General features: G+C 43.4%; 1 protein-coding gene across 2 annotated transcripts in view; it reads left to right on the top strand.

Moving 5' to 3' along the window:
* Nucleotides 1-1,804: 1,804 nt before the first annotated feature.
* TNPO3 (transportin 3) overlaps nucleotides 1,805-24,025 on the top strand; it is a 1,270,791-nt gene continuing 1,248,570 nt past the window's right edge. For both annotated transcript variants that reach the window (XM_086918869.1, XM_086918868.1), the window contains exon 1: nucleotides 1,805-2,190. In XM_086918869.1, coding sequence (XP_086774995.1) covers nucleotides 2,074-2,190 — 117 coding nt within the window. In that variant the 5' untranslated portion in view covers nucleotides 1,805-2,073. The remainder of the gene's footprint in view (nucleotides 2,191-24,025) is intronic.

Raw genomic sequence — 24,025 nt, 5'->3', positions numbered from 1 at the left:
CGAGTCCAGTGAGCGACCAATCTAGCAGAAACAATTGTGATGCAACTGGACTCAAAATGGACTCCCTTATTGTAGCATCAAAGAGGATGTGACCACATTCAGGAAGAGATTGGCCATCTTAGATTTGGAAGTATATTTGATAATAACACTGAATTCAATAGTAATAATACATTGTTGTAAAAGATAGAATACCACCAATTCAAGCTATATAGTCCAGCAAAATGATATGGTGACCAACAATACTGTGGAATGTATTCATCCTGCATGCTGTGTCTAACCAGCAGCTATTCAGGAAGATCACCACCACATTTCACTGTGCACACTGTTGGCGTCATGGAAAAACATGGCGGCGCTGCCTGAGAACGCACATACCTCATGGGGCCCTGATTACTTTAATGAAAGTTGAGACACTGCCACTTTCATTTTTTTCATTCAGTCCGAGTGTGGTGTTTTTCATGTGATGCGCAGTTGTTCTACCAACAGCAAAAATAATGATCTCAACTAAAAACTAGCATGAGCATCTATTAAACATTAGATGCCTGTTTATATTGGTCATGTAATTCAATGTTTGTTTGTCCTTTGCAAAAACAGCCCACCAGAAGTCTATGAGTTTTTTTTCCAATGGCTACGATTTGTACCATTATAATATATATCCCTATAGGAAGTGACATTACACAGTATAATGAAGATTAGGGCACTGACAAGTGCCATGCATGCCACAGAGCTACCAAGGGTAAGAAACACGTCAAATTAGTAGGGCTTCCTGAATAATTAGGTTCTGGGAGACCCTTTTTGTTTTTACCCTTACCATGGTATCCATTTTTAAATAAAAAGACATTCTGTACTTATGATTTCCATAGGTAATTTTAATTTACTGTATTCTGGCCCAGTCTATAAAACCCTCTGGCTCTAAGGAAAACCAACAGAAAACATAAAAGATCTCCACAAAGAGCTCTGTAAATATGCCGATTGTTTGATTTTGAGTATGTTAGGCTTTAAATCCTTTAAAGAGATAGACGTGGGCAAACGGTGTGGCTGAAGGAGATTATCCGAAAAGAGAAGGGAGGAAATTAATAAATCTGATAGGGGTATTAAGCCGTTTATGCTTCCCCTGATCATATGAATGTTTTGAGTGAAGTGTAGGACTAAGTCGCAAGATGCAAATGAAGAAGTACGGGACTGTATGAGCTAACTAATAGAGTGAACTAATAAACTGTAAGAGCCCTATTTGATTTGCACTGAATTAGAACGTCATGGGTTAGTAACTTGTTCTCTGTTCTTTCTTTCATTTCTACAGTTGCCGCCCAACCTCTCTGAAGCAGGAAATCAGTCCAACTTTATTTCCGGTTGGAAAAGTGCGCAAGGAACGCTACAGTAGTCTGATAAAACATTGCTGGGCATTGATAGAAAAACATAGTTTAAACACCGGTATTCCCAGGCATGGCGGAGAACGGTCATCAGCCGACAACGTAGCCCAGTTAACTCTATTGCTGTATGAATTGAGATGGCATTTCTCCTCATGAAGTTTCACAATTTCCACGAAGGGGTTATTTGCATAATATTTGTGATGAACAATAAACATGAACCTTTTTTCTTCACCTTATTATTGTCCTATATGAGACCTCTGTTTATCTTTAGATATATTTCAGTTAAGTGAACGGTTATGTGCTATTTATTACCTTTACCGTGTGCTGTGGTATCTGATTTGAAAGACTTTGGTGTTTAAAGATGGCTACCAGTTTAACTTCCTGTCACTTGTCGGCTTCCTAGCGGCGTCTCACCCGCACTCCTACCCGTACTTCCTGTCTGTAGGGGAAGGAGGGGAAGTGACGTGCCTGCTGCATGGGAGAGAGAGGCCGGAGACTTAGAAACCCCGCCAGTGGGTTAAGTGTAATACAGAATAGGGCTTTTACTAGGTTGCTAATTTTATTAGCGGAGAGATCCTCGCGCCTGGGGATAGCAACAGCGCGAGCCTTCAACGGACGGCAAAGCGGGGTATGGGAGGAGGCGCGCGCCTAAGAAGGAGCCGCGTGTGAAGAGCCGTCTTGCCCGGTGTACGCCCGAACCGCTGCCATGGAGGCCAAACCAAACCTGCAGTTGGTATACCAGGCCGTGCAGGCTCTGTACCACGACCCCGAACCCAGTGGCAAGGAGCGCGCCTCCTTTTGGTTGGGGGAGCTTCAAAAATCGGTGAGCGCTGGGGGTTGGGACGCGGGTACAAGGGTTTTAAAGGAAAGTACACTGTTCTGTAGAGTTTTACGAGCATGTCACACCCCATATGTTGGCAGCGTATTGAGTTAAGAGAGAACCATGTGAAACTGGGCAAGCGATTAGAAGCCGTTTTGGGCGTGAAGTTTCACGCGTTGGCGTCTTGGATAGTTTTAGTAGGAGTGTTCTGGAAGTTCGTCAGGACCGGTTCCTATAGCGCTGACTCTAGGGAAAATAAAGTCGAGGTCGCAGGCAAGGCACAAGGACCAGGGGGCTGAGGCTCTTAAGCCAACCATTTTACTTTATTGTAAGATATGGACTTTGTTGTAAATACTATCTGCATTTATTCTCTAAGTTCCCTGTTTTCTATGTACTTATCACATTCCAGAATATGTCTTACCTGGACTCTACACTCTATGTTCTGTGAGTGACAGTTGGAGTCTGGTCAGCAGGCTGTTATGTTGTATGTTTCTTTAAGTGCACGGCGTTGGGTCACTCTCTGCTATTCTCCTTATTAAACCACCACAACTAGCTAATGTGTCCAGGAAGTTATTTACTACAGACTTGAATCTGCCAGTAAGTTCATGTCAGTTCTGATGGGCCGGCAGTCACAGGGCAGTGTAGGAGGAGAGTTGCATCTCTCACGAATGGTTTATTTTTCCCCGTCGTTTCCATTTTCATAGCTGGCCAGAAAGGCATCTTATAATGCCATTGATAAGGGGTAAAAATGGACATGATCTAGAAATCGCATACGGTGATTCTTCCTAAACCACTGCATGGTTCGAAAATATTGAGATTCTCTGCATGACTGATTCAGAAATGCCGTATTTATTTTGCTTCGTTTAGAGTAGAGGTGGGCGCGGCAACAAATTAACTGATAGCCAAGGTTCGGATCTTAGTCAGTGCACGAGCCGGGCCCTGAAAACATTTGCTATGTTAAATCATACAACAAACACCAAGTAAAATACGATGTCGTCTCTTCAAAATTCAAAAAGGTTATATAACATGAAAGCTTTGACATTAATAAGGCGCATAATATCACTACGCTGAGAAGTACTTATTAAAAGTGACAGTTTTGTACATCTGGTATTCTGAATTTACATATTTGATTAAAAGTGCTTTCATATGAGCTAATAAAAAAAAAAAGTTTGGTGAAATAAAATTTTGCATAAGAGCACACAATTTAATCAGGGAAACTGCGATTTTTCCAAGTTTTCTGGTTTCACCTTGTACAGAAAAGCGGGAAATAAGTACCTATTTGTTTTTCTCTACGTTAAGGCTTTGTTTTTACCTTTTACTTACTTTTACGTCGAGCATTTGAGACCTCTTGTATATACTTTAGTATATGCATATGAGTATGTACTTTGTGGGCTCTTGATTGGGGGGGGGGGGGGTGGACTTTCTCTATTTAACTTTCTTGACAGGAAACGACCAGCAGAGGTCAGTAAAATACCAAAATTACTTTAGCATTCTCTAAATTCCAGTCCATAGAAATTATCTTCCACAAGCGCTGTAAACAATATTTTTTTCAAATCTTGTAGTTCAGTGATGTGACCACCGACGGCCCTGCTTTTATATTAAAAACAGAGCTTTGGACTATACCATTTCCTGCTGAAAGGCAATATTTCTCTCCATGTGTTCCCATACCTTGCGTGCCACGCAGTTTGGTGCTTACTTTCCCTCGATGTTAAAGAACAGTGATGTCCAGCACCCAGGCTAGGATGTATGTCGTTACTACGCATGCTTTTACAATGCATGCCTTTACGACGACTTGCGTTGGGGGGCGCTGGATAGTGAATAGTTTAATTTACTATTCAAACTCCAGTCCCCGTGGATAGTAGGGAAGGTTTTGGATAGTAAATTAAACTTCCCTATCCTACAGAGCCCCCCAGCGCAAGTCGTTGTAACGACTTGCGTTGTGAAAGTTGCGTGGTAAAGGTACTGCGTGGTAAACGCTGTTCCCCCCCAGGCTAATGTGCTGCATAGCCTAAAAAACATTAAAGGTCCCAAAGGCGCGACCAATTGTAATTGCTTGTTTCTGCAGGTTGTTTTAAACACAGCGCAAACTCAACCTGATGACCAAGCACTTTAAATAAGCGTCAGTTACATTACTTAGTCACATGCATTATTTACAGGAATTGGGAGATTAAGTGATTTGCCCTGAATAGCAGAATTTTTAGCTGACCTATGATTCAAACCTGGATCATCCGTTCCAGAGTCGGCAACTCTGACTCTAATGCCAGCTCCTGGGAGGAGGGAGGGAGTTGGGCAAGAGCCGCGTGAAAACTCTACTTGTTATGGGCACTAGGTTCCAACAGGACCCCAAGCTGACCCAGAGCCAGCCTTGAGCTTTCAGTGGCTCGCCCACCTCTACTTACGAGAGTAACTTAGCAAAATGTGGTAAGAAGCGTAATGTTTTATGCTTTGTAAATGTACTTAATATAGTTCTTGGCAGGTTATTGAAAACAAAAAAACAGTTCAGAACAAATGGCTTGTCATTTTTTAACAACATTTTTAAAATATATTTTTTACAATGATTGCATATATTTGATGGATGAAAAGTGCTACGTCTTTTTTTTGGGGGGGGTGGCTTATTCTTTCCATAGCATTCAATTCTACAGCTTATGACTCATATTTGCCCATTGTTTGGAGTTTTTATATAGCGCAAACTAGATTCTGAGTTATCAGAGCGCTTTACATCAACACCAGTTATGTTACAGGTGGACTGTAGTATCTTAAAGTGAAGAATCAATCCAAATAAAGTAGTTTCATGAAGATTTATTCCATGAATAAAAGCACGTCTGGTTAGATCCACAACCAACAGGAAACTGACCAACAGCAATACATTGAACATTCTATTACAGCATGACTAGAATGTTCGGACACATTCATTTAGTTGTTGTTGTTAGGCACAGGGAGATTAAGCGATTTGCCCAGAATCGCAGAATGTTGAGCTTCCCTGCCGCGACTCCAACCCGGTTCCCCAGCTCCGAGGTCGATCCCCCTAGCCGTTAGGCCACATTCTCTCCCATTGGTGACTGTCTTTAAAGCAGTCGTGAAGGGGGCTCTAATTAGCACCTGGAGAGAATCTACTTTATTGCCTATATGAAAGAAAGGGATAAGGAACTGCCCCACGTTATCGCCCGATTTCTTTGTTAGATGCCACAGTAAAAACTTTAGGATGGGTTATTTTGGGAAAGCCGTAAGTATGGGCACAAATTAATTCCTTCTTTTCAAAAGCTCCATATTCTTTTTGTTCCGGCTTGGTGACCATTAAGCTAGCACTTAACTTATCCCTCATCATGGGAAAATATGTCAAGGCTAGGAGCGGTTCATAACACATGGTGCTTATGGAGGCAGCTGGGGTAGACCCACCATTGTTAAACCGCATTAGGGAGTTACACTGGGATACCACCACCAGGGTTCATTCTAAACAAAAGGCAATTGTACACAACTTATAAAGGTAACCAGAGGGGCCAAGCAGCGCTGTATAAAGGAAGCTTTTCTGTTTTTAGTCTAGATCAATTTTTTTAGACAAAGCCCTGAGAATATTTAATGAAGATACCCCTAAAATCGCTTCCTTTTTTTATTGGCGGTACCCTGATTGCGAATGTTTTATATTTCAGCTATTTAGGTCTCCTGTTTGAAGCATACTTGTCATGGGGTTGCTTGACTAAAGGGAGAATTCAGAAAATGGTAGTGGTGTGCTAATTAAACTTTAAGATTTGCAAACTGTGGCACAAGCCAATTAAAGAGACGGTCCAGCTAAACAATTCTAAATGTCTGGGAGTGGGACCATAAGGACCTGGAGTATGGGGTCATGAAGTGCCAGCTACAATGCAGGCCTTCGAAAACATGTCCCTCTGCCGGATGCTAGCCTTTCCTCAATAGACCCCTAGCTTTAGATCTCCCACAGTGACTTGGGTATGGGCTATTTGGTAGACAGTTAAAATGCCTACCCTTTTATTTCGGGTTCAAATTTTGGTGTACCCCAAAAGCAAATTTTTCGACAAACATTCTTAGCGATTGTTTGAAGTCTGACAATAGATACTCTATCCCTTGGCTGGCATATCTCAGGAAAAGCTTTATTGATATGGGCTTCACCAATCTTTTTGCATTCCCAGATAGTATTGGTGCCCAAACATAGGCTATTGTTAACAAACAATTTCTCATGATGAATGAAGAAATTAGAATCGAAGATCAAGCCATTTAATTTCAGTTCTTAATTGTGCCAATTTCCATAACGCCTGGGATGGAGCAGTATTTCATCTGGGAGGGAAAACCAGAACACAGGATTTACCTCATGAGATTCGGGTTCATTTATTTATTGTTTTCCCTAACTTAGGCTCTTGGTTCGAATCTCTTCCAGGCTACCCATGCAGTAACTCCTCGCCCCAAGTGAAAGTGCACTTTATGCTTTTTTTTGGACTTGAAATAGCAGCTTGAGAACTGTTTTTTTTTTTACCACTTTTAAAGCACAAATCGCTTTACATCGCAACAAGAGGGGCTGATCTTTTTAAAATACTTAAATATTCCCACAATGTGTTTCTCTGTCCTTAATTATATCTTGTCTGCAATAAAATTGAGGATGAGATATGGTTCATAAGAATGTTTCCTTATTAGCCCAGATAAGATTAACAGTATTTAAATGAAGGTTAGCCTCCAGGGGTGCCCATAAAGTAATTTTATACCATTTACTAAATGTTACATACATTGTATTCCATTGTGTTTTTTTCTTCAATAACCTTTGATCATGAAAAGCCCTATGTATAATGTATTTTTTATCTGTGTTTCAAGGCCATTGCTATGACCGAATAAAGTCTATTGACTGACTCCTATTTGCTGTCAATCCATGTTCTTCCAGGTTTTGTATGCTCTGTAATACATGCCATATTAGTGGTGTTAAAAAGCATTGGGCCTCATTTATAAGATGCACTATAAGTGGTATTTTTTGTGTTGTATATTTAACTATTCTCTCTTCATCCAAAATTCGTTTGTGTGTTGTGACAAACGAAAGATAAACTGGTAGCTTTCTTAATTTATTTAGTCTCTATACACACACTCTTAGATGCTTGCCAGGTTTTAGCACAATTGGGAACTTTTTGTAATAAGACGTTTGCATTGTGGTAGAAAAATGTACGCATCAGCAGTTATTTTGAGGTAATGCAGGCAGTATGCAGTGAAGGGGTAATAAGATGTATATTGGAATTTGTTTCATCGGTAGTTAATCTCGTGCTAACAAGGTGGTTGATTGCGTTTTTTGCTGTTCTACAGGCTTTAGTTTCAGTGGTATGGTATTGTCCCAAATTCTTTTAATGTGCATATGTTCTTTAACACATTATTTTGGATACCAATTTTTATGACAAATTCTAATAGTAAATGATGAATTAATAATATTTCACTTGTAAATGATTTAATAATATTGTACTTCCAACGAGTTAATAATAGTGGATAATCTAGAAGTGTTTTATTAATGTTTTAGTTATGCCACATTTTTCTTATTTGGACTCCATTTTTGTTAAATGGATATTGTTTCGGAACTACTCTTAAAAACTGCTTCTGCTTATTTCCCCTCCCGATCATGCCCCTGCTGAAAGTCTTCCATACTCCTGGTTGCTGCTGACTTTGCAGAGCGCACTGAACACTGTACTGAACACTGTGACTTGTTAGGTGATGTTCCTCAAGCTCATGTTCTGTGAATGAAACTTTTCTCTGTGTATGTAAAGTAATTCTCAAGGTCGGTCCTTATGCTAGTAACTTTCTGATGATGCCTATTTAAAAATGCTTATTGTTTAGGAAATTAAACGTAATGTTTAGTGCATATCTGGACAGCAACATGAGCGAATGGGATCTTGTATGTAGAAAAGGGGTGAGAAGTATTACGTTAGAATCTGTGACATGTTTATTTGTAATTGTTTAATGTGATGTTTGTGTTCATGTCGTACTGAATCTGCAGTTTTTATTTATCAGCTATGTAAAATTGTGTATAAAAGTTCTTGGTTTTGCCAGTGAGTCATAAGATTTCAGAGTTCTTCCAGGGTCTCTCCCCGATTTGAGAGAGACTTTTCCTTTTGCTACTAGACATGCTCTCAGTGTTCCTTGTGATACTGACATAATTTTTCCTTTGTCGTTTGGAACGTTGACCCTGATTTTACTTTATTGATGGTCTTAGAATTATTTTGATTCCGGACTTTGTACTTTGCGTATCTCTTTATTGTATTTTATTCATGCTTCTCTACCGCCTGATTAATGAGTTTCTTTAATAAAATCCCTTACCTCTCCTTTGATGTGGAATTCAGTTATTGTGTTTGGTTAATATTTATTTTAATAATGTTATTTTGTTGTCACTGATATTGAAGAAAGTGGTGTCTTTACGATTAGATCAAGGGAGCCAGAGCTGAACTCCTGATGTCAAATTTGGGTGCTACAAACTATGGGATGTAACATAAAATTGATATTCTGCTCCCACAGAATTTTTCCTACAAAGGATTCGATGTTCATGTTTGGCATGACCATTATCGTAGCTGTTAGTCACTGTGGGCTTATTTTGTTTTATTTCTAGTTTTTGTGAAAATAATATTTTTTTTTTTGCCTAAGTTTTGTATGGCTTAATGTGTGACTAGTATTTTAACGTTATGCAATCCTTAGGCATTGAAATACAATTGTGTGTTCAGTGTCACAAACTCCCACCTGGTTGTCAAATTTTGGGCGTATGCTTTTATCTGAACTGGTAGTCTATGCCTGAGAACTGAGTTTCAGGCATTAATGTGCTAGGTTTTGTGTGGCTATCTTGACATAGTCAGGGAGCAGTGGATTTTATTTGCTCAGGAGTTTCAGCCTTAATTGCTGTGGTCTATTTTATTTATCTAGGAGGGGAAATGGAAAGTTGTTCTTCGGAAGGGACTGATATCCAGAATGTTTATACTGGTAGCCTTTAGAAGAAATGATTATGGTTTTGTTAAAGAGAGATGCTAAAAATACTTCTTGCGCATAACAATGAGTGCCTGTAAGGAGTTTGGACCTGGGACATAGCACCTCCGGGTAAACAATGAGTGCCTGCAATGAGTTTGGACATAGCACCTGGTAAACACGCATGCCAGACTTGAGGCATGCGAAAGGAAAACAATGTACTTGTACTGCGAGAGCCGCAGAGAGCTGTCTCATTATAAATACCCAGAGGCTTCCTTGAGGGGATTGTTAGTGGGTGGACTCTGCCTGCTTGTGCTCCGAACACAACTGAACCTTAAGGCTGCCAGAACAGTAAGGTTTAATTGGTTCTTTCTTTACAGCGCGCAGTCATGTGGCCCTCACCCGACCCCACCTGCCTTAAACTCACACCTCTCAGTATCACTGATTTAATGGGAGAGGTAATGTTGGAAATAAGGCACATATCCATTTCCAACATTACCTCTTCCAAACGCAATCCTATTGCACCCCCTCACCCCCACAATCTCTGCCCCACCAGGTGTTGAGGTTTTGTAAATGAAGATGGACAGTAAACACCAGGATTTCTTAATTTATTAAAAAACATAAAGCTATGGCCAGCCGTTTCTGTCACATTTCGTCCCACACTCCTATGTCCAAGGTACCTGTAGAGTGTCTGCCTACCTGGGGTGCACATTGGTAGTTTTAAACCCTCTACCTTCCTAGAGGGTGGATGAGATGACCACTAGATTCCTAGGAATGTGTGTTTTATCAGAAAATAATAAATGGGGTGGCTATCAGCCTATAAATCCCCCCCCCCCTTCCCCAGATAGTGTTTACTTCAACTCCCTTTGAGACACCAAATGGATACCATGATTTGTTTTGAGGCATAAAAAAGTAAATTTTTCCGGTTGTGTGTTTTACCCGTGAATGGCCCTGAAACTACCACTAGATCAGGACTTCAGGTTGGGCAGATCAGGTGTTTATCCCTAATATGCCCACAGCCTTCGGGGGGATTTGTGTTGAAGTGAAAAGAAAAATCAGCAAATGTATTGGCACTGGCTCCTCTTGGAATCAACCCCATGCTCCTCTTGGAATTGACCCCACACTCCTCCTGTCCTTGTCACAGATTACTTTTTGACATGCCTGGGGTGCAACCCTCATGGGTGGACTTCTTACCCACACTTTTCATACACCGTGCCAGCTACCAGGTGGTGGGGTGATATGAGTGCATTATCAACTGTTCTGGCACACCTATAGCTAAAAGCACATTGGATGACATGGAACCTCTGCTTATGGGGTAAGGCATTTTTCTGCTCTCCACCTACAATCTGTTCCTCTTCTCAGTTATGAAAAAGGGTTTTGCACTCCAGTCTGCCCTTATCAGGGTATCTGCAATTCACCATGGACAACAAGAATATTTGTATATAATCCAATATGGAGGTGGGTATCGTGGCGTTAGCCATGTCCTTTGCCGGCCTCTACCTGCCAACCACATTTCAGTTCCTCATAGTAGTACATCAGAAATTGTAGCTCCTGAGCCGTGTACCCACTGCTTTCCTCAAAGGTACCTATCCTGGCCTCTGTAAAATTGGTGACTATTTGGCAAAGTCAGTCATCCTAACAAGATTGGTCTTTGTCCCTCCTCAAAACATTTGCATTTCAGCTCTTTTGGAAGAGAAGATAAAGGGACTTCTCTGACACACTGTACCCTAAGGTAGTTAAGATACTCTAACTGCAAGGGATAATTTGTTTCCTATAGCTGGGGAATTAACAGACTTGTCGACCATGCCTAATGTTGGGATCCCTTGTGTCCCTTCTCCCAGCTATCCAAATCATTTCTCTGAAATGATACTACGTGTTTCAGTGGAATCTGCAGCTGGGATGTGACCATAGAATCAGGCACCGGATCACTCCCTGACTGCGAGGAGCTGCCCCGCGTGACCGTAGCTGCAGCGGATCGAGAGCTGCGCTGAACGAAGCTCCGGACACACGTGGCGGCAGTGCGAGCTGAGAAGAAAACACGGGGCGCGAAATAACCTCCAGCGTGGCGCTGCGGTGAATCTGCCATAACGAGGGGGACTGAAGCAGGAGGAAAGAGTACACGAATGAATGCGCACCTGAGCGGAAAGGCGAAAACACTGGTCGCATGAGTACAGTGCGATCGGCCATGCCGGGGCTTCCTCCGCCTTAACCAAGATGGCGGCCGCCACTCGGTAATGCCCTGAAGTCCGAGGCAAAGTGACTCTCCCCACTGTCTCTGCCCAAGTTAGCCTGCATTCAACACCAGGAGAGCGATGCTGGCAACTGCTCTACCGTATGGGGAAAAATATGCGCATATTTCTATTTTGGCCATGGGAGGTTAATGTGGCTACGCTGTGTGCCTGAAATGCGGCCATTAGATTGCAATGAACTCCCCAAGCACAGGATCAGTGCTCTATACACAATGGCTGCCAGTCTGATTATGGGGGCTTAAAGCTGCTGCGCTGAGTGCCTGGATTGCCTGACACCAAACTACATTCGGCTCCCTACTATACCAGTGTTATCCCCAAATGATGGCAAGTGCCTAGAACTCAGTTCTCTTCTTACTGCACAGCAATCCATATGCGGTGATCTCCTCAACGACAGTGCTGTCTTCGCAGTGATTTTTTCCAATGTCATTGCACACACCACGTGCACATTCTGAATGAATGCATGAGGCGCCCTGTACCTAAGATCTCATCTATGATGTGTTACTGCTTCCAGTGTACTGAGATCTAGCTGGCCACTCTCTTGTATGGACTTGTGTTGTATACTCTTCTCCACGTGATTGCCGAAGGGAGGCTTTCAGGGCACAGTTCAAGGATCTAAGCAACTCAGAGAAGGATCTAGCGGTCACGATGGATACCAAAGACCAGGGTACCCTTAAAAGACTTAAGTCAGATCACTCGAACCCGGGACAGGGGTGTGGAATTTAATAAAATATCTACTTGTCCATTGGGCAGGTTGCTTCATAAATCTACTTGTCCTGTAACAAAATCCACTTGCCCACTTGGCGCCATGTACTGCAGCGACATATTATGGCCGCAATCTCATTATATAAGAGTTCTGATATAGCCTCCTTAATTATGCCAGGGCTCATACTATAGTAGTGTTTGAATACTTGCAATCCCCTTATGTTGCCACGTTTCCGCAGAGGTACATACTGGGGCTGAAGGTAGTGGTATGCAGTAGTTCCAGGGTGAGTTCTATTTATTGTCCTACTTCTGTAAATTCTTGGTAATTCACGAAAGCTGCATAACTACCCTTAATGCAAGGACATGTACCTTGGGTGCACTTTTGAGACTTTTATTAAAAAAATGGGCCCCTAATATGGTCTGGCGTCGACCGTGACCTTTTGTGTTTCTTAAAGTTCTATTTTGGCTGGCTTCACTGAGTTGACACCATTCTGTTCTTTCACAAGGAGCATATTGGCACACAAAGTGTTTTTGTTCATTGCCAGTAACTACTGTGGCAGTGTGTGCTTTTTGAGACCAATAAACTATTTTTGTTTTTGCCAATGTTTGATATAATGGTGAGGGCCTAGCAGCTCGCACCCCAATAAGGTTTTAAAAAAACCATGCATACACAAGTCACACATTGACATAACTAAAAAGCTGACTACTAATTTCAGACCCACTGGCTTTGCCAATGCTTGTTTGTTTTGGTGTCCCATAATCATATTGAAACTGGTTACACTGATTTTCCGTTATGAATATTTTTGGGAAACACTAGCATGCATCAACACATGTTACTAAATGATGATGCAAAGAAAGGGTACCTGAAACTTTACAGTAGTTTAGCTAAATGTTGTTTTTCCCCAGTTTTCATTTTTTTAATGAACATTTTATTTTGAAAGCAACGAATCATCAATCTTGATTTCAGGCTTTTGCAAATATTTGCATCAAATCAGAGAGCATTCTGGGAGCATTATACATAGCTTCATTTTGCTAAACTTTGAAAACGTGTGCAAACATTTTTGTACTGGAACCACTGTCAGCAATGTAGTCAACACTTTAATTAGAGTGCTCACCCTAATAATAAAGGCTTTTAATTAATGAACCATAAATACAAGTTTGAACAGCAGTAACATATGGGCAAAAATATTACATTAACTGCAGATAGTCTCCTTCCCTGATCCATAATGTGGTACTGCAAACTGGCAGCCAAAGGGTTTGTACTGCAGGGGGTTGGGCCTACTTGTCCCAAGGACAAAATAAACCTAAAAACTTGTTGCCCTTGACCCCAAACAACATGTCCTGGGCGTCGGGCTATAGGAATTCCACATCCCTGCCGGGATCACCAAATAAACCAAAGAAAGTTACTCCGGACGCACTTGATATGATATTGAATAGGCTAGATGAAGTGAAGGACTTAGCCAAGGTCACTAAAGAGGAAGTGGTGGCAATCCGTCAAGATATCCAAGACACTAATGCGCGCTTAACAGAAACAGAATCCCGGATCAGTCGCCTGGAAGACATGGAGGTTAGAACCTCCGCAGCTCTGAAACACCTACACATCTCTTCTGACCAGACAACTAGACGATTGGCCGAGTTGGAAGACAGGAATAGGAGGGGGAACCTACGCATTTTTGGGATTCCGGAAGGATCCGAAGATTCGGATGGATCTTGCACTCGGTTCTTGGAATCTTGGTTTACTAAAGCCACAAATCTGACTTTTACCAACCCTCTTGAATTTGATAGAGCACACAGAGTGCCAGGAAGAATCACCAAGACACAGAAAGGACCAAGGCCCATCGTATGTAAGCCATTACGCTACCAGCATGTGGAGCAAATCCTTGCCTTCGTGCGGAAGCACAATCCTATCCTGTGGAAGGACGCCAAGGTCTATATTTCTCAAGACTACAGTAAGGAGACCGTAGAAATAAGGAAGGCCTTCCTTGCCCTGCGACCACAATTGTCTTTGAAAGGATATCAATTTGGTTTTGTGGGCCCGGCGAGGTACAGGGTGACAATACGTGGATCTTCTCACTACTTCACGGATCCTTTGAAGCTAAAACGCATGCTTGAGGATTTAGAAGAACGAGATATGGAACGCAACATGGAAACCAATAACCCAGACAGTCTGGTGGCTTCAGCTTCGGGATATAAGTGACCACATCTGGGTGTTGGTGCGCTGATCAGGCTATCTCTACCCTGATAGACCTACAGGCCTAGTGGGCTTGTCAATTGCTGGGTGATTACAGGCGCCTTCTGACACTATGTGGGTTCGAACTAAAGTCCTGGAGGTTCCTTTGCTTTCCTTTTCTCGCTCTGATCTGGCATCGATCTGCTGTTATTGAAATAAACTCTTGATCTGAATACTTGGATTGGGGCTGACTCGCCTTGTTTGATTATTACTGATGCGGGTGCTGGAGAAATGTTACTCGTAATGTTCTGACTGTGTCCACACTCCGGCACACCAACAAGGTACTTTGGAGTTGGTCGGATCTCACATCGACAATGCTGAGACTATTTGACTAAGTGAATGTTCACTGGCAATTTATTGCTTTTGCTTAGGTTACTTCTCATTAATGACAATGAATAGGCCTAGAGTCTACTAGCCCTTAAGGGCCTTTTGATGATGGGTATGAAGCTATAATACCCTCCAGTGATCCGTGTTGTGCTTTATATGGCTTCTATCCACCGTTCTTTAGTTATACTCTAGTGGGTATTCTGGTTTATTTCTGGCTAAAAGGAATGTACTGTGGAAGTGCTTTGCTGATTCCATGTTGGTTTTACCACACCAGTTCAATGTTCCACTGCTTACGTAATGTTCATACGCATTATATGCATTTCGCATTGTGCATAGGTGTTCCAATGTTTATACAAGACTAGTTTTGGCGGGAGGGTTACTGCGGTTTTCCTCACGTCGCCATGCTTCTGTACTACAGTTGGGGAGGGCGGGGTGGGGGGATGTGGGGCAGAGGGGGGATGTGTTGTGTTCTATGGTTTGCATTTTTTCTTTTTCTTTTTCTCCTTTTTCTTTCTCTTCTTATTCCTCTTCTTTATTCTCTGCTACTCCTTTCTCTTCTGCTCTATCCCTTTGCTCTTGACTGGACAAGTTGTATCATGCACGTGCTGTATCTGTATACCCACACTCAGATCTTTCGTGTCCTATCTCTGGGCGCCCAAACCTCTGATCATGGCTTTTGTCCGTTTTGCAACATATGGGTCAAAACAGGGTGCTCCTCACATAAAGCGCCGCGTAACATGTTTCTCCTTGGGTCCCATAAAACACTCATGATACATGCACTAATGTAAATGTCACATCCAACGCTTTCAACTCCGCTTGGGACAACCTCACTTGACCGGCTGAAGATTCTGTCTATGAATGTTAAAGGTCTGAATCAACCCGTAAAAAAACAGAAGATATTAGACTATGTACGCAGGCAGAAGGGGGATATCGTTCTGTTGCAAGAGACCAAACTAGACGTTAAACAGTTCTATACTCTGCGCAACAAGTTTTATTCGGAGGTTGTAGGATCTAGTGCACTTGGTAAAAAGAATGGGGTTCTGTTATTGTTATCAAAAAGATCCAAGGTAGAATTGTTTTCTTCCTCATCAGACGAAAAGGGACGCTGGGTCACGGTAAAGCTTGCCAGAGACAACACGGAATTCTTTGTCACTAATATTTATGCACCTAACACTAATGACTTAGACTTTTGGCAGGACTTAGTCAAGCAGATTGCAACGATACCAGATACGGCAGTACATATACTAGGGGGTGATTTTAATCTTCCATTTGACCCGGCATTAGATAGAGATTCGAAGTGTGTATTTAGACCGAACAAATCACATAATGCTTTCATCAAATTATGTCAACGTTTCAATTTGATTGACACGTGGAGAATACAAAACCCTACTGATAGGGATTACACGGTCTACTCTTCTCCTCATGATTCGTTCTCCCGCATGGACTACATTTTCATTACACAAAATGGCGTTGCAAGAATAGAAGATACATCAATTGAGCCGAGAGTGCTTTCAGACCATTCATGCATATCCCTGTCCATTAGCAACATTAAACCGTCCCCATAACCAACGTCATGGAGACTCAATGAGGAAATCTTACACAAAGAACAAAATAGAACTGACATCCTAGCAGCTATTGGGTCATATTTGGAGATTAACAGGAGAGGGGATACCTCAGATCTAGTGCGATGGGAGGCTTTGAAAAGTACGATAAGGGGGGTGTGCATCAAAATTCGTTCAGCAATGAACAGAGATTGTAATGCGAAGTTGGAAGAGTTAGAAGCTGAGATAGATACTCTGGAAAACAAGCACCAAATGACAAGGGACCGGGAGACACTCAATATCATGACTAACAGAAAATACGAAAACAACAAGCTGGTGAGCGAAAGGGCGGGAGTGTGGCTGGACAGAAGGCGAAGATTTAAGCTCTGTGAATCTAACAAGGCCGGTAAAAGCCTGGCGGCATACTTAAAATTTAAGGTGCAGAAAAATACTATTAATGTAATAAGAGATTCTGCGGGAGTTGGCCACTCGGACCCCCAGAAAATAACTGAGGTCTTTAAAGACTTCTATGAGGACTTGTATGCTAAAAATGAATTGGTTGCTGAGGACAAAATTCAGGGGTATCTGCAGGAATGTGACCTGCCAAAACTAGGACCGGAAGAACAACTCGGCCACTGAGGTGGAAAGAGCAATCAAGGGGTTGAAAACTGGGAAAGCACCGGGCCCGGATGGTTTTACGGCTAAATTTTATAAAAGCTTTGCAACAGATTTGGTTGAACCTCTTCTGAACCTCTTTCACGAATTCACGGAGTCAGGGGAAGTGAGGGGCACATTAGCAGAAGCGACTATCGCAGTTCTGCCAAAGGATGGCAAAGACCCGTCGTTACCAAAAAATTATAGGCCGATTAATCTAGATTGCAAGTCGCTAGCCACGATTCTATCAGCCCGCTTACAAAAAATCCTTCCTACCCTCGTACACCCATCTCGTTCCATTTGATGACTGTACTGTAAAATTAACTGCATACGCTGATGATGTGCTGATCCTGACGGAGAAAGCTGATGAAGCTATCCCGGCCTTAATGGATACAATTGAGGGGTTCTCTAGAGTTTCAGGGTACAAGCTGAATAAGGACAAAACAGAAGTCAAGCTGCTAAACAACATCGGGGGTAAAGAAATTCTGGGCTCATCTGGTCTCACCTGGCAGCCAAAAGCGTTTAAATATTTGGGCCTAGATTTTGAGAGACTTAATTACGACTCTGAAATTGAATGAAGACTTAACGTTAAAAAAGATATCTACGCTGTTAGATAGCTGGTCACCCAAATTTTTGTCCTGGTGGGGTAGGGTTGAGACTCTTAAAATGATGTGCACACCTCTAGTTAACTACCTGGCTTGAATGCTCCCCATGACTTTTTCGGACGAATTCATCAAGAAAGTGGACAGGTTGTTTGGAGAGTTCCTGTGGCGAGGGAAAAAGGCCAGGATATCCCTTAAAAAGTTGCAATTAGCAAAGGAAAAGGGCGGCCTGGGCCTGCCTTCGTTCAGGAACTACCAGACGGCCTTCCTCTGTAAGCAGGGGGCCCTTTGGCTGGTTGACTCTACATCCTATACCCCAGTGTGGCTGTCTATCGAATGGTCGTTACTGGCACATGCACCCCTCTCAACTCTCCTCAGCATGGACTTGGCCCATGTACCCCACTCCAAATACATTCTATTAAACACCAGAAGAGCACTCCTCAGGCCTGACCAGTCCCATAAAACTGCTTCGCTGATTAAGAAATCTACCATACTCTCATTATGGTATAACCCTATGTTCCGGATAGAGGGAAAGACCCTTTACTGGGAGTTGTGGGCTACAAAGGGTATCCATATGGTGAATGGCCTTTATGAAAATGGCAGGCCGCTACCCTTCTCAATATTGCAAGAGAAATTTAAATTACCACCCATAGAATTCTACCAATTCTTGAAACTGAAAGCCACTATCTCTAAGTGTACCCTCACTACAGACTTACCCTGGTTGGTGACCCGTCTCCGACTATTGTACCATGCTGACCATTTCGTATCTAAAATATATAAACTGCTCCTCCCCCTGCCCAAGAAACCACATAGGTTCCGACTCCCACTTGCTTTCCGTTAACTCGACAGGTATAACAATAGATTGGGAGGTAATACACAACACCGCATTAACAAACAAGATATCACCGATTCTGTGTCAAACGAAATACATGTTGCTGAACAGAGTGTTCTGGACCCCTCAGAAATTGTTTAAATGTAAACTAAGGGACACGCCTAACTGTTGGAATTGCCAGGAAGCACCTGGAGACTTGGCTCACATGCTTTTTGATTGTCCCCTACTACGATCATTCTGGGAAAAAATATTTGCATATATCCTTCAGGTATTCGGAATCACGCCTGTGCAGTAATTTGTGTATGTCATCTTGGGCCCTTTAGAGATACAATTACCGGACATCCATGACAGACAATTGCTTGATCTCATGTTGACACTGGCGTGCAAGGTCATCCTTTATAAATGGAAAATTTTACTGAAGTCAACTTTAAAATGTGGCTGGAATGGCTTTCCTTCTTGAGAGGGGCGGACAATCCGGCGCTACAGTCGGCCACATGGAAGCCTTCGAACAACAAACTGTGGTCCTCCCTAGATGCGTCATCTTCCCACTTTGAGCCCCCATGATGCACACCTCAATGGACAGTCTGTTTATATAGAAATTAGTGTGTTTTAATGTGCATGCTTTATTGTGTACTTCCTGTTGCCTACACCGCGGCCCAGGTCTCTGTAAACCGATTACTATTGATTTATGGATACATCTGTCCTCTCTCTTTCTCTTCTTTCTCTTTTTAGGTCTCGCCTGTCGATGCGCATGCGCATCGAGCAAGCGAGACTATGGGGGCTTATCCACTCTTTATCCACTGCAAGGAATCGTGGCGATTCCTTGCAGTGCCCGTGACTTTTAAGCTCAATGCGCATGCGCATTGAGCTTAAAAGCGCGTGCACGTCCGTCTTGTTTTACCCGCTCCGCCCCCTCCCCTTCCCGCCGTGTCGCATTTCTCCTCCCCCCTCCCCTCTCTTCCCTCCGTCTTATTTGTTTATTTTTTTTTAAATCCCCACTTCCCCCCTACCCCCCATCAATGCCAACACTGACGCCGTGCTAAAGCCCGCTCTCCCTGCTCCGCCCCCTGCTCCGGCTGAGACGCATTTCTCCTCCCTCCTCCCCCCTCCTGGGTCAGGTTACCCTGCTTTCTCTTTCGCTTTTTTTCAACCACATTCCACCATGGACTGGGACTTGGAGGAAAAAGAACTTCCACTACAGGCACATTCAGAAATATCTTGCCACGTTCTGACGTGTTCCCTATATTCAACAATTTGGAATAACATCTCCACCCAATTCAGAAGAACTCGCCTGAAGTTAAACACCTTTTGGTGGGTGAACTGCAATTGGGTATGCCCCTCCTCAGCAGCGCTTATCCCAAACTTTCTCCTAATCCGGTAAGCATTTTACAAAAGCGAGTGCGCCCGCCAGGCTCTGGGATGTTTTGTGTCCACCGTGCCCATGTTTACAGCCTGCGACCGCCATGATGCTTTTCCCCTTCCCACTGCCTTCTTCGCACTTTAGTGAATGAGCATTTTTCCAAAAATAAAAGCAGCCAGATTTCTGACTGGTTTAGGTTAGCAGGGGATCTCGTTCACCACCCTAGGGTTTGAAGAGGGTTGTATGCAAGAGTTAGATTTTTGAATGATGCAAACCTGTTTAATGTGTGCATATCTGTGACGCCTCATTTGAGGCGCGTTGTGATTTTTTTTTATTGTGCTTGAAGTAAATAAGAGAATATTTCATGGAAATGACACCTGTGTTATCTACTGTAAGCAGAAAGCCGGATACCAAGGGAACGGCTGAGCATGAGTGTATAATTAATCATCCTGGCCGCGGGCCTCTCTGCTGCCTCATTCTAGATCTACCTGTATACTGTTGTTTACAGAGGTTGAGAAATTATATTGTCAGATATTATCAGCTCGCTCACGTCCTATATATTTCGCAAGTGGAATTTCAACCTTGTGTTCTCTACGTGAGGAACAATCTGAATTTGGATTCCATGTTTTTCAAATTTCTTTGAAACTTTTATGACTTTAGAGGGTAATTGAAATATCACGCCCCTCTAGCATAAAATATAGGTACATCTTTATATCCATTACCTCGTTTGTGATTGAAGGATGTTTTTGGACACACCTTTGTTTAATCATGTGTATATTTAAAAGTATTTAGTGCAGTTTTATACTGTAGCATGGCCGATCATGTGTTTGCAATTTGGCAGGGAAAACCTTTTTTTCTGTAAGGTCTTACTGCTGAGCTTGATGGTACGTCTTGCAGCTCAGAAACCCACTCACCCTCACTCACCCTCACCCTCAACCCCTCACCCTCACTCACCCTCAACCCCTCACCCTCACTCACCCTCAACCCCTCACCCTCACTCACCCTCAACCCCTCACCCTCACTCACCCTCAACCCCTCACCCACCCTCACCCTCACTCACCCACCCTCACCCTCACTCACCCTCACCCTCACTCACCCTCACTCACTCACCCTCAACACCTCACCCTCAACACCTCACCCTCAACACCTCACCCTCAACACCTCACCCTCAACACCTCACCCTCAACACCTCACCCTCAACACCTCACCCTCAACACCTCACCCTCAACACCTCACCCTCAACACCTCACCCTCAACACCTCACCCTCAACACCTCACCCTCAACACCTCACCCTCAACACCTCACCCTCCACACCTCACCCTCCACACCTCACCCTCCACACCTCACCCTCCACACCTCACCCTCCACACCTCACCCTCCACACCTCACCCTCCACACCTCACCCTCCACACCTCACCCTCCACACCTCACCCTCCACACCTCACCCTCCACACCTCACCCTCCACACCTCACCCTCCACACCTCACCCTCCACACCTCACCCTCCACACCTCACCCTCCACACCTCACCCTCCACACCTCACCCTCCACACCTCACCCTCCACACCTCACCCTCCACACCTCACCCTCCACACCTCACCCTCCACACCTCACCCTCCACACCTCACCCTCCACACCTCACCCTCCACACCTCACCCTCCACACCTCACCCTCCACACCTCACCCTCCACACCTCACCCTCCACACCTCACCCTCCACACCTCACCCTCCACACCTCACCCTCCACACCTCACCCTCCACACCTCACCCTCCACACCTCACCCTCCACACCTCACCCTCCACACCTCACCCTCCACACCTCACCCTCCACACCTCACCCTCCACACCTCACCCTCCACACCTCACCCTCCACACCTCACCCTCCACACCTCACCCTCCACACCTCACCCTCCACACCTCACCCTCCACACCTCACCCTCCACACCTCACCCTCCACACCTCACCCTCCACACCTCACCCTCCACACCTCACCCTCCACACCTCACCCAGTGCAATAGTTCTCAGACCATTTCAGTTAGAGCTTTTAGAAATGTTTATGGCTTTTTATTTGTAATACTTTAGCATTGGCTACAGGAAACAAAAATGCTAAACATTTACAAAAAAACCCCATAAACAATTCTAAAAGCACTAACTCTAATGGTGCGAGACCTATTGCATTTCCAATGCTTGTTTCCTCTTTCTCTCTCCCCCTTTTCTTCTTTCTTCTACTTTGACTTTGACTTTGATTATTGTAAGTGTTATTGTGCCAACCCTTTCTCCATCTGTTCCTTGGAAGATTTATTGTATTGTCTTTATTTTCAATTTTATCTTCAATAAAAAAGATTTGAATTAAAAAAAAGAATTTTTGGAACACTGTCCTTTACCGTTATTGTGGAGCACTGCCATAATTATCTAAAGAACCATAAGTTGTAGGTCGTAATGAGTCCTGGTGTCTGGTTGGGGCTCTGGAAGATGAGTGCTTTTTAGGTCTCGCCTGAACCAGCGCATTCCGTGGTCTGGCGAGACATTTAGTTAGTGGGGGCTTTAGAAATGCGACCTCAAGCTTTTGCTTGTGGCCCAAGGCTTGCTGTTGCGTGTGTGTGCACGCACACAGCCGCCATCTGGTTTCCTATCTCTTCCTCATTAAGCGCATCACGGGCACCCTTAAATGCGTGTTTTTATTGCCTTTGTTTATGTGACGGAGATACATTGCATTTGGCAGAACATTTCTGGGGCCGTACTGCATGAAATACACCAGGTGGCGCTAACGTGTTTTACAGAGCACCATACAGCATTCGATATAGTGACATTACAGTGATATTTAGCGCTGCTTGTTTAGGACTTGTGCCTTGGTAGCTTGAAGTCATGAGGATCCAATAATGTCTGACTACATGCCACTCTTCCCGACATCTGAACCAGTTTTAACTCCCCTCCCGGCTGGCGTGCAAAAATTGGACTGGCTGAAAGATTTCCCAAGACTCTTGCCTGCAGCGAGCCTCGCACTCTGGCTATTTGAAGTCGTGTGTAATATACAAAAAATTGACTCCTTGCTCAGCGCAATAGTCCATGACTCTGTTTATACAGAAAGAATCGGCAAACCGTGATAGATTCTAAATCTTCATTACAGCAAAAGATATCAAGGAGCAAAGCGGTCGGAAAAATAATTGTTTTTCTTGTTTAAAAAGCTTCCACGTGTGCAAGCTTTTGTCCTCTCGACATCATTCTGTTCCTAGGGATTTTTAAGAAAGAAAATACACGCAAAGTTTAACCAGCTATTTAAACAGTCACAAGCAAGGTCATTAGTTCAAATCTAAGGAGAAGAGAACATCATTTTCCATGAGCTGCTTGGGATTATGGAAGAATGTCTGTTTTCAGCCTCAACGTTCATGATAAATAGATATCTTCAATATACTGAAAGGCCCTTCTAAAAATGCCAAGATAGCAGGCCCGGCTAAGAAAAAATGTAATCTGAAGCACAATACCTTCAGCTCAGAGCATGGAAAAATGCCACAGCTGTGCACTACCTATCTGGAGCAGAGAAGTCTCCAGAAGTTGGGCAGCAGGCTTAATTTGGCTTCCATTAATAATAGAAGGACCTTTAGAGGAATCTCTGGTTTCACACTGAAGCTGCAGAGCCATTTGATTGGGATGGGGCGGTGGGGAGGGGGCGGAGGTAATGCAGGTCACAGCCTGAGGCAAACATACATTAGTGGAAATAAAGAACTTCCTCTTTCGTACAAATGTCTTTAAAAGGGGGTGCAATGAATATTATATGCGGTAAAAGGGCGGAGGGTGGGAAATCTAGGTTCATCCAGTGCTCATGACCGGTTTCTGCAAGAGAGCTACACCCTACTGATGCTTAACCATAACCCCCCACCAATGTATTTAATCTGTAACGGTTTTCTTTCTTTTCAGCCTTCTGGGAGTGCTAAGAAACTTCACTAAGCTATACTGAATTTCCAAGGATAATGTGATAAAACGTGCTAATGCTCTATTTCGAAGCAGTTCCCTGTTTAAACCAATACACCAGAAAAACAAACAATGTTCTGTGATAGAGAACAGAATAATTTGGTTAAAAGTTTGAATGTGCCAGATGTAACAGGACTCCAACAAACATGACTTCGTTGTGTAGATTCAAGAAAGATCTGCTTCATGAGTTTTTGCCCTGCATGAGGGACTCTCAGAAGAACCAGGAAGTCCAGATAATGTCTGGATTGTTAGTCCAGATCACTTTATAGAGCCTCAACATCCTGGTGGACTGGATCCTTCTGAAGCAGAAGTGCTTGCAACAAGTCTGCTACTTGATTCCTGATGATGCACACCCCGTCTCCTTCAAAAGAAATTGCACAAGAACTGGTGTGTCTTCTCCCAAGAATGCAAAGGCATAAATACTGATTAGAGCGCTCAGGAC

Source organism: Lissotriton vulgaris, chromosome 1_1, assembly GCF_964263255.1.
Source record: "Lissotriton vulgaris chromosome 1_1, aLisVul1.2, whole genome shotgun sequence".
Classification (NCBI taxonomy): domain Eukaryota; kingdom Metazoa; phylum Chordata; class Amphibia; order Caudata; family Salamandridae; genus Lissotriton; species Lissotriton vulgaris.
The sequence above is the reverse complement of the archived record's forward strand: the minus strand, read 5'-3'. Positions and strand labels throughout refer to the sequence as shown.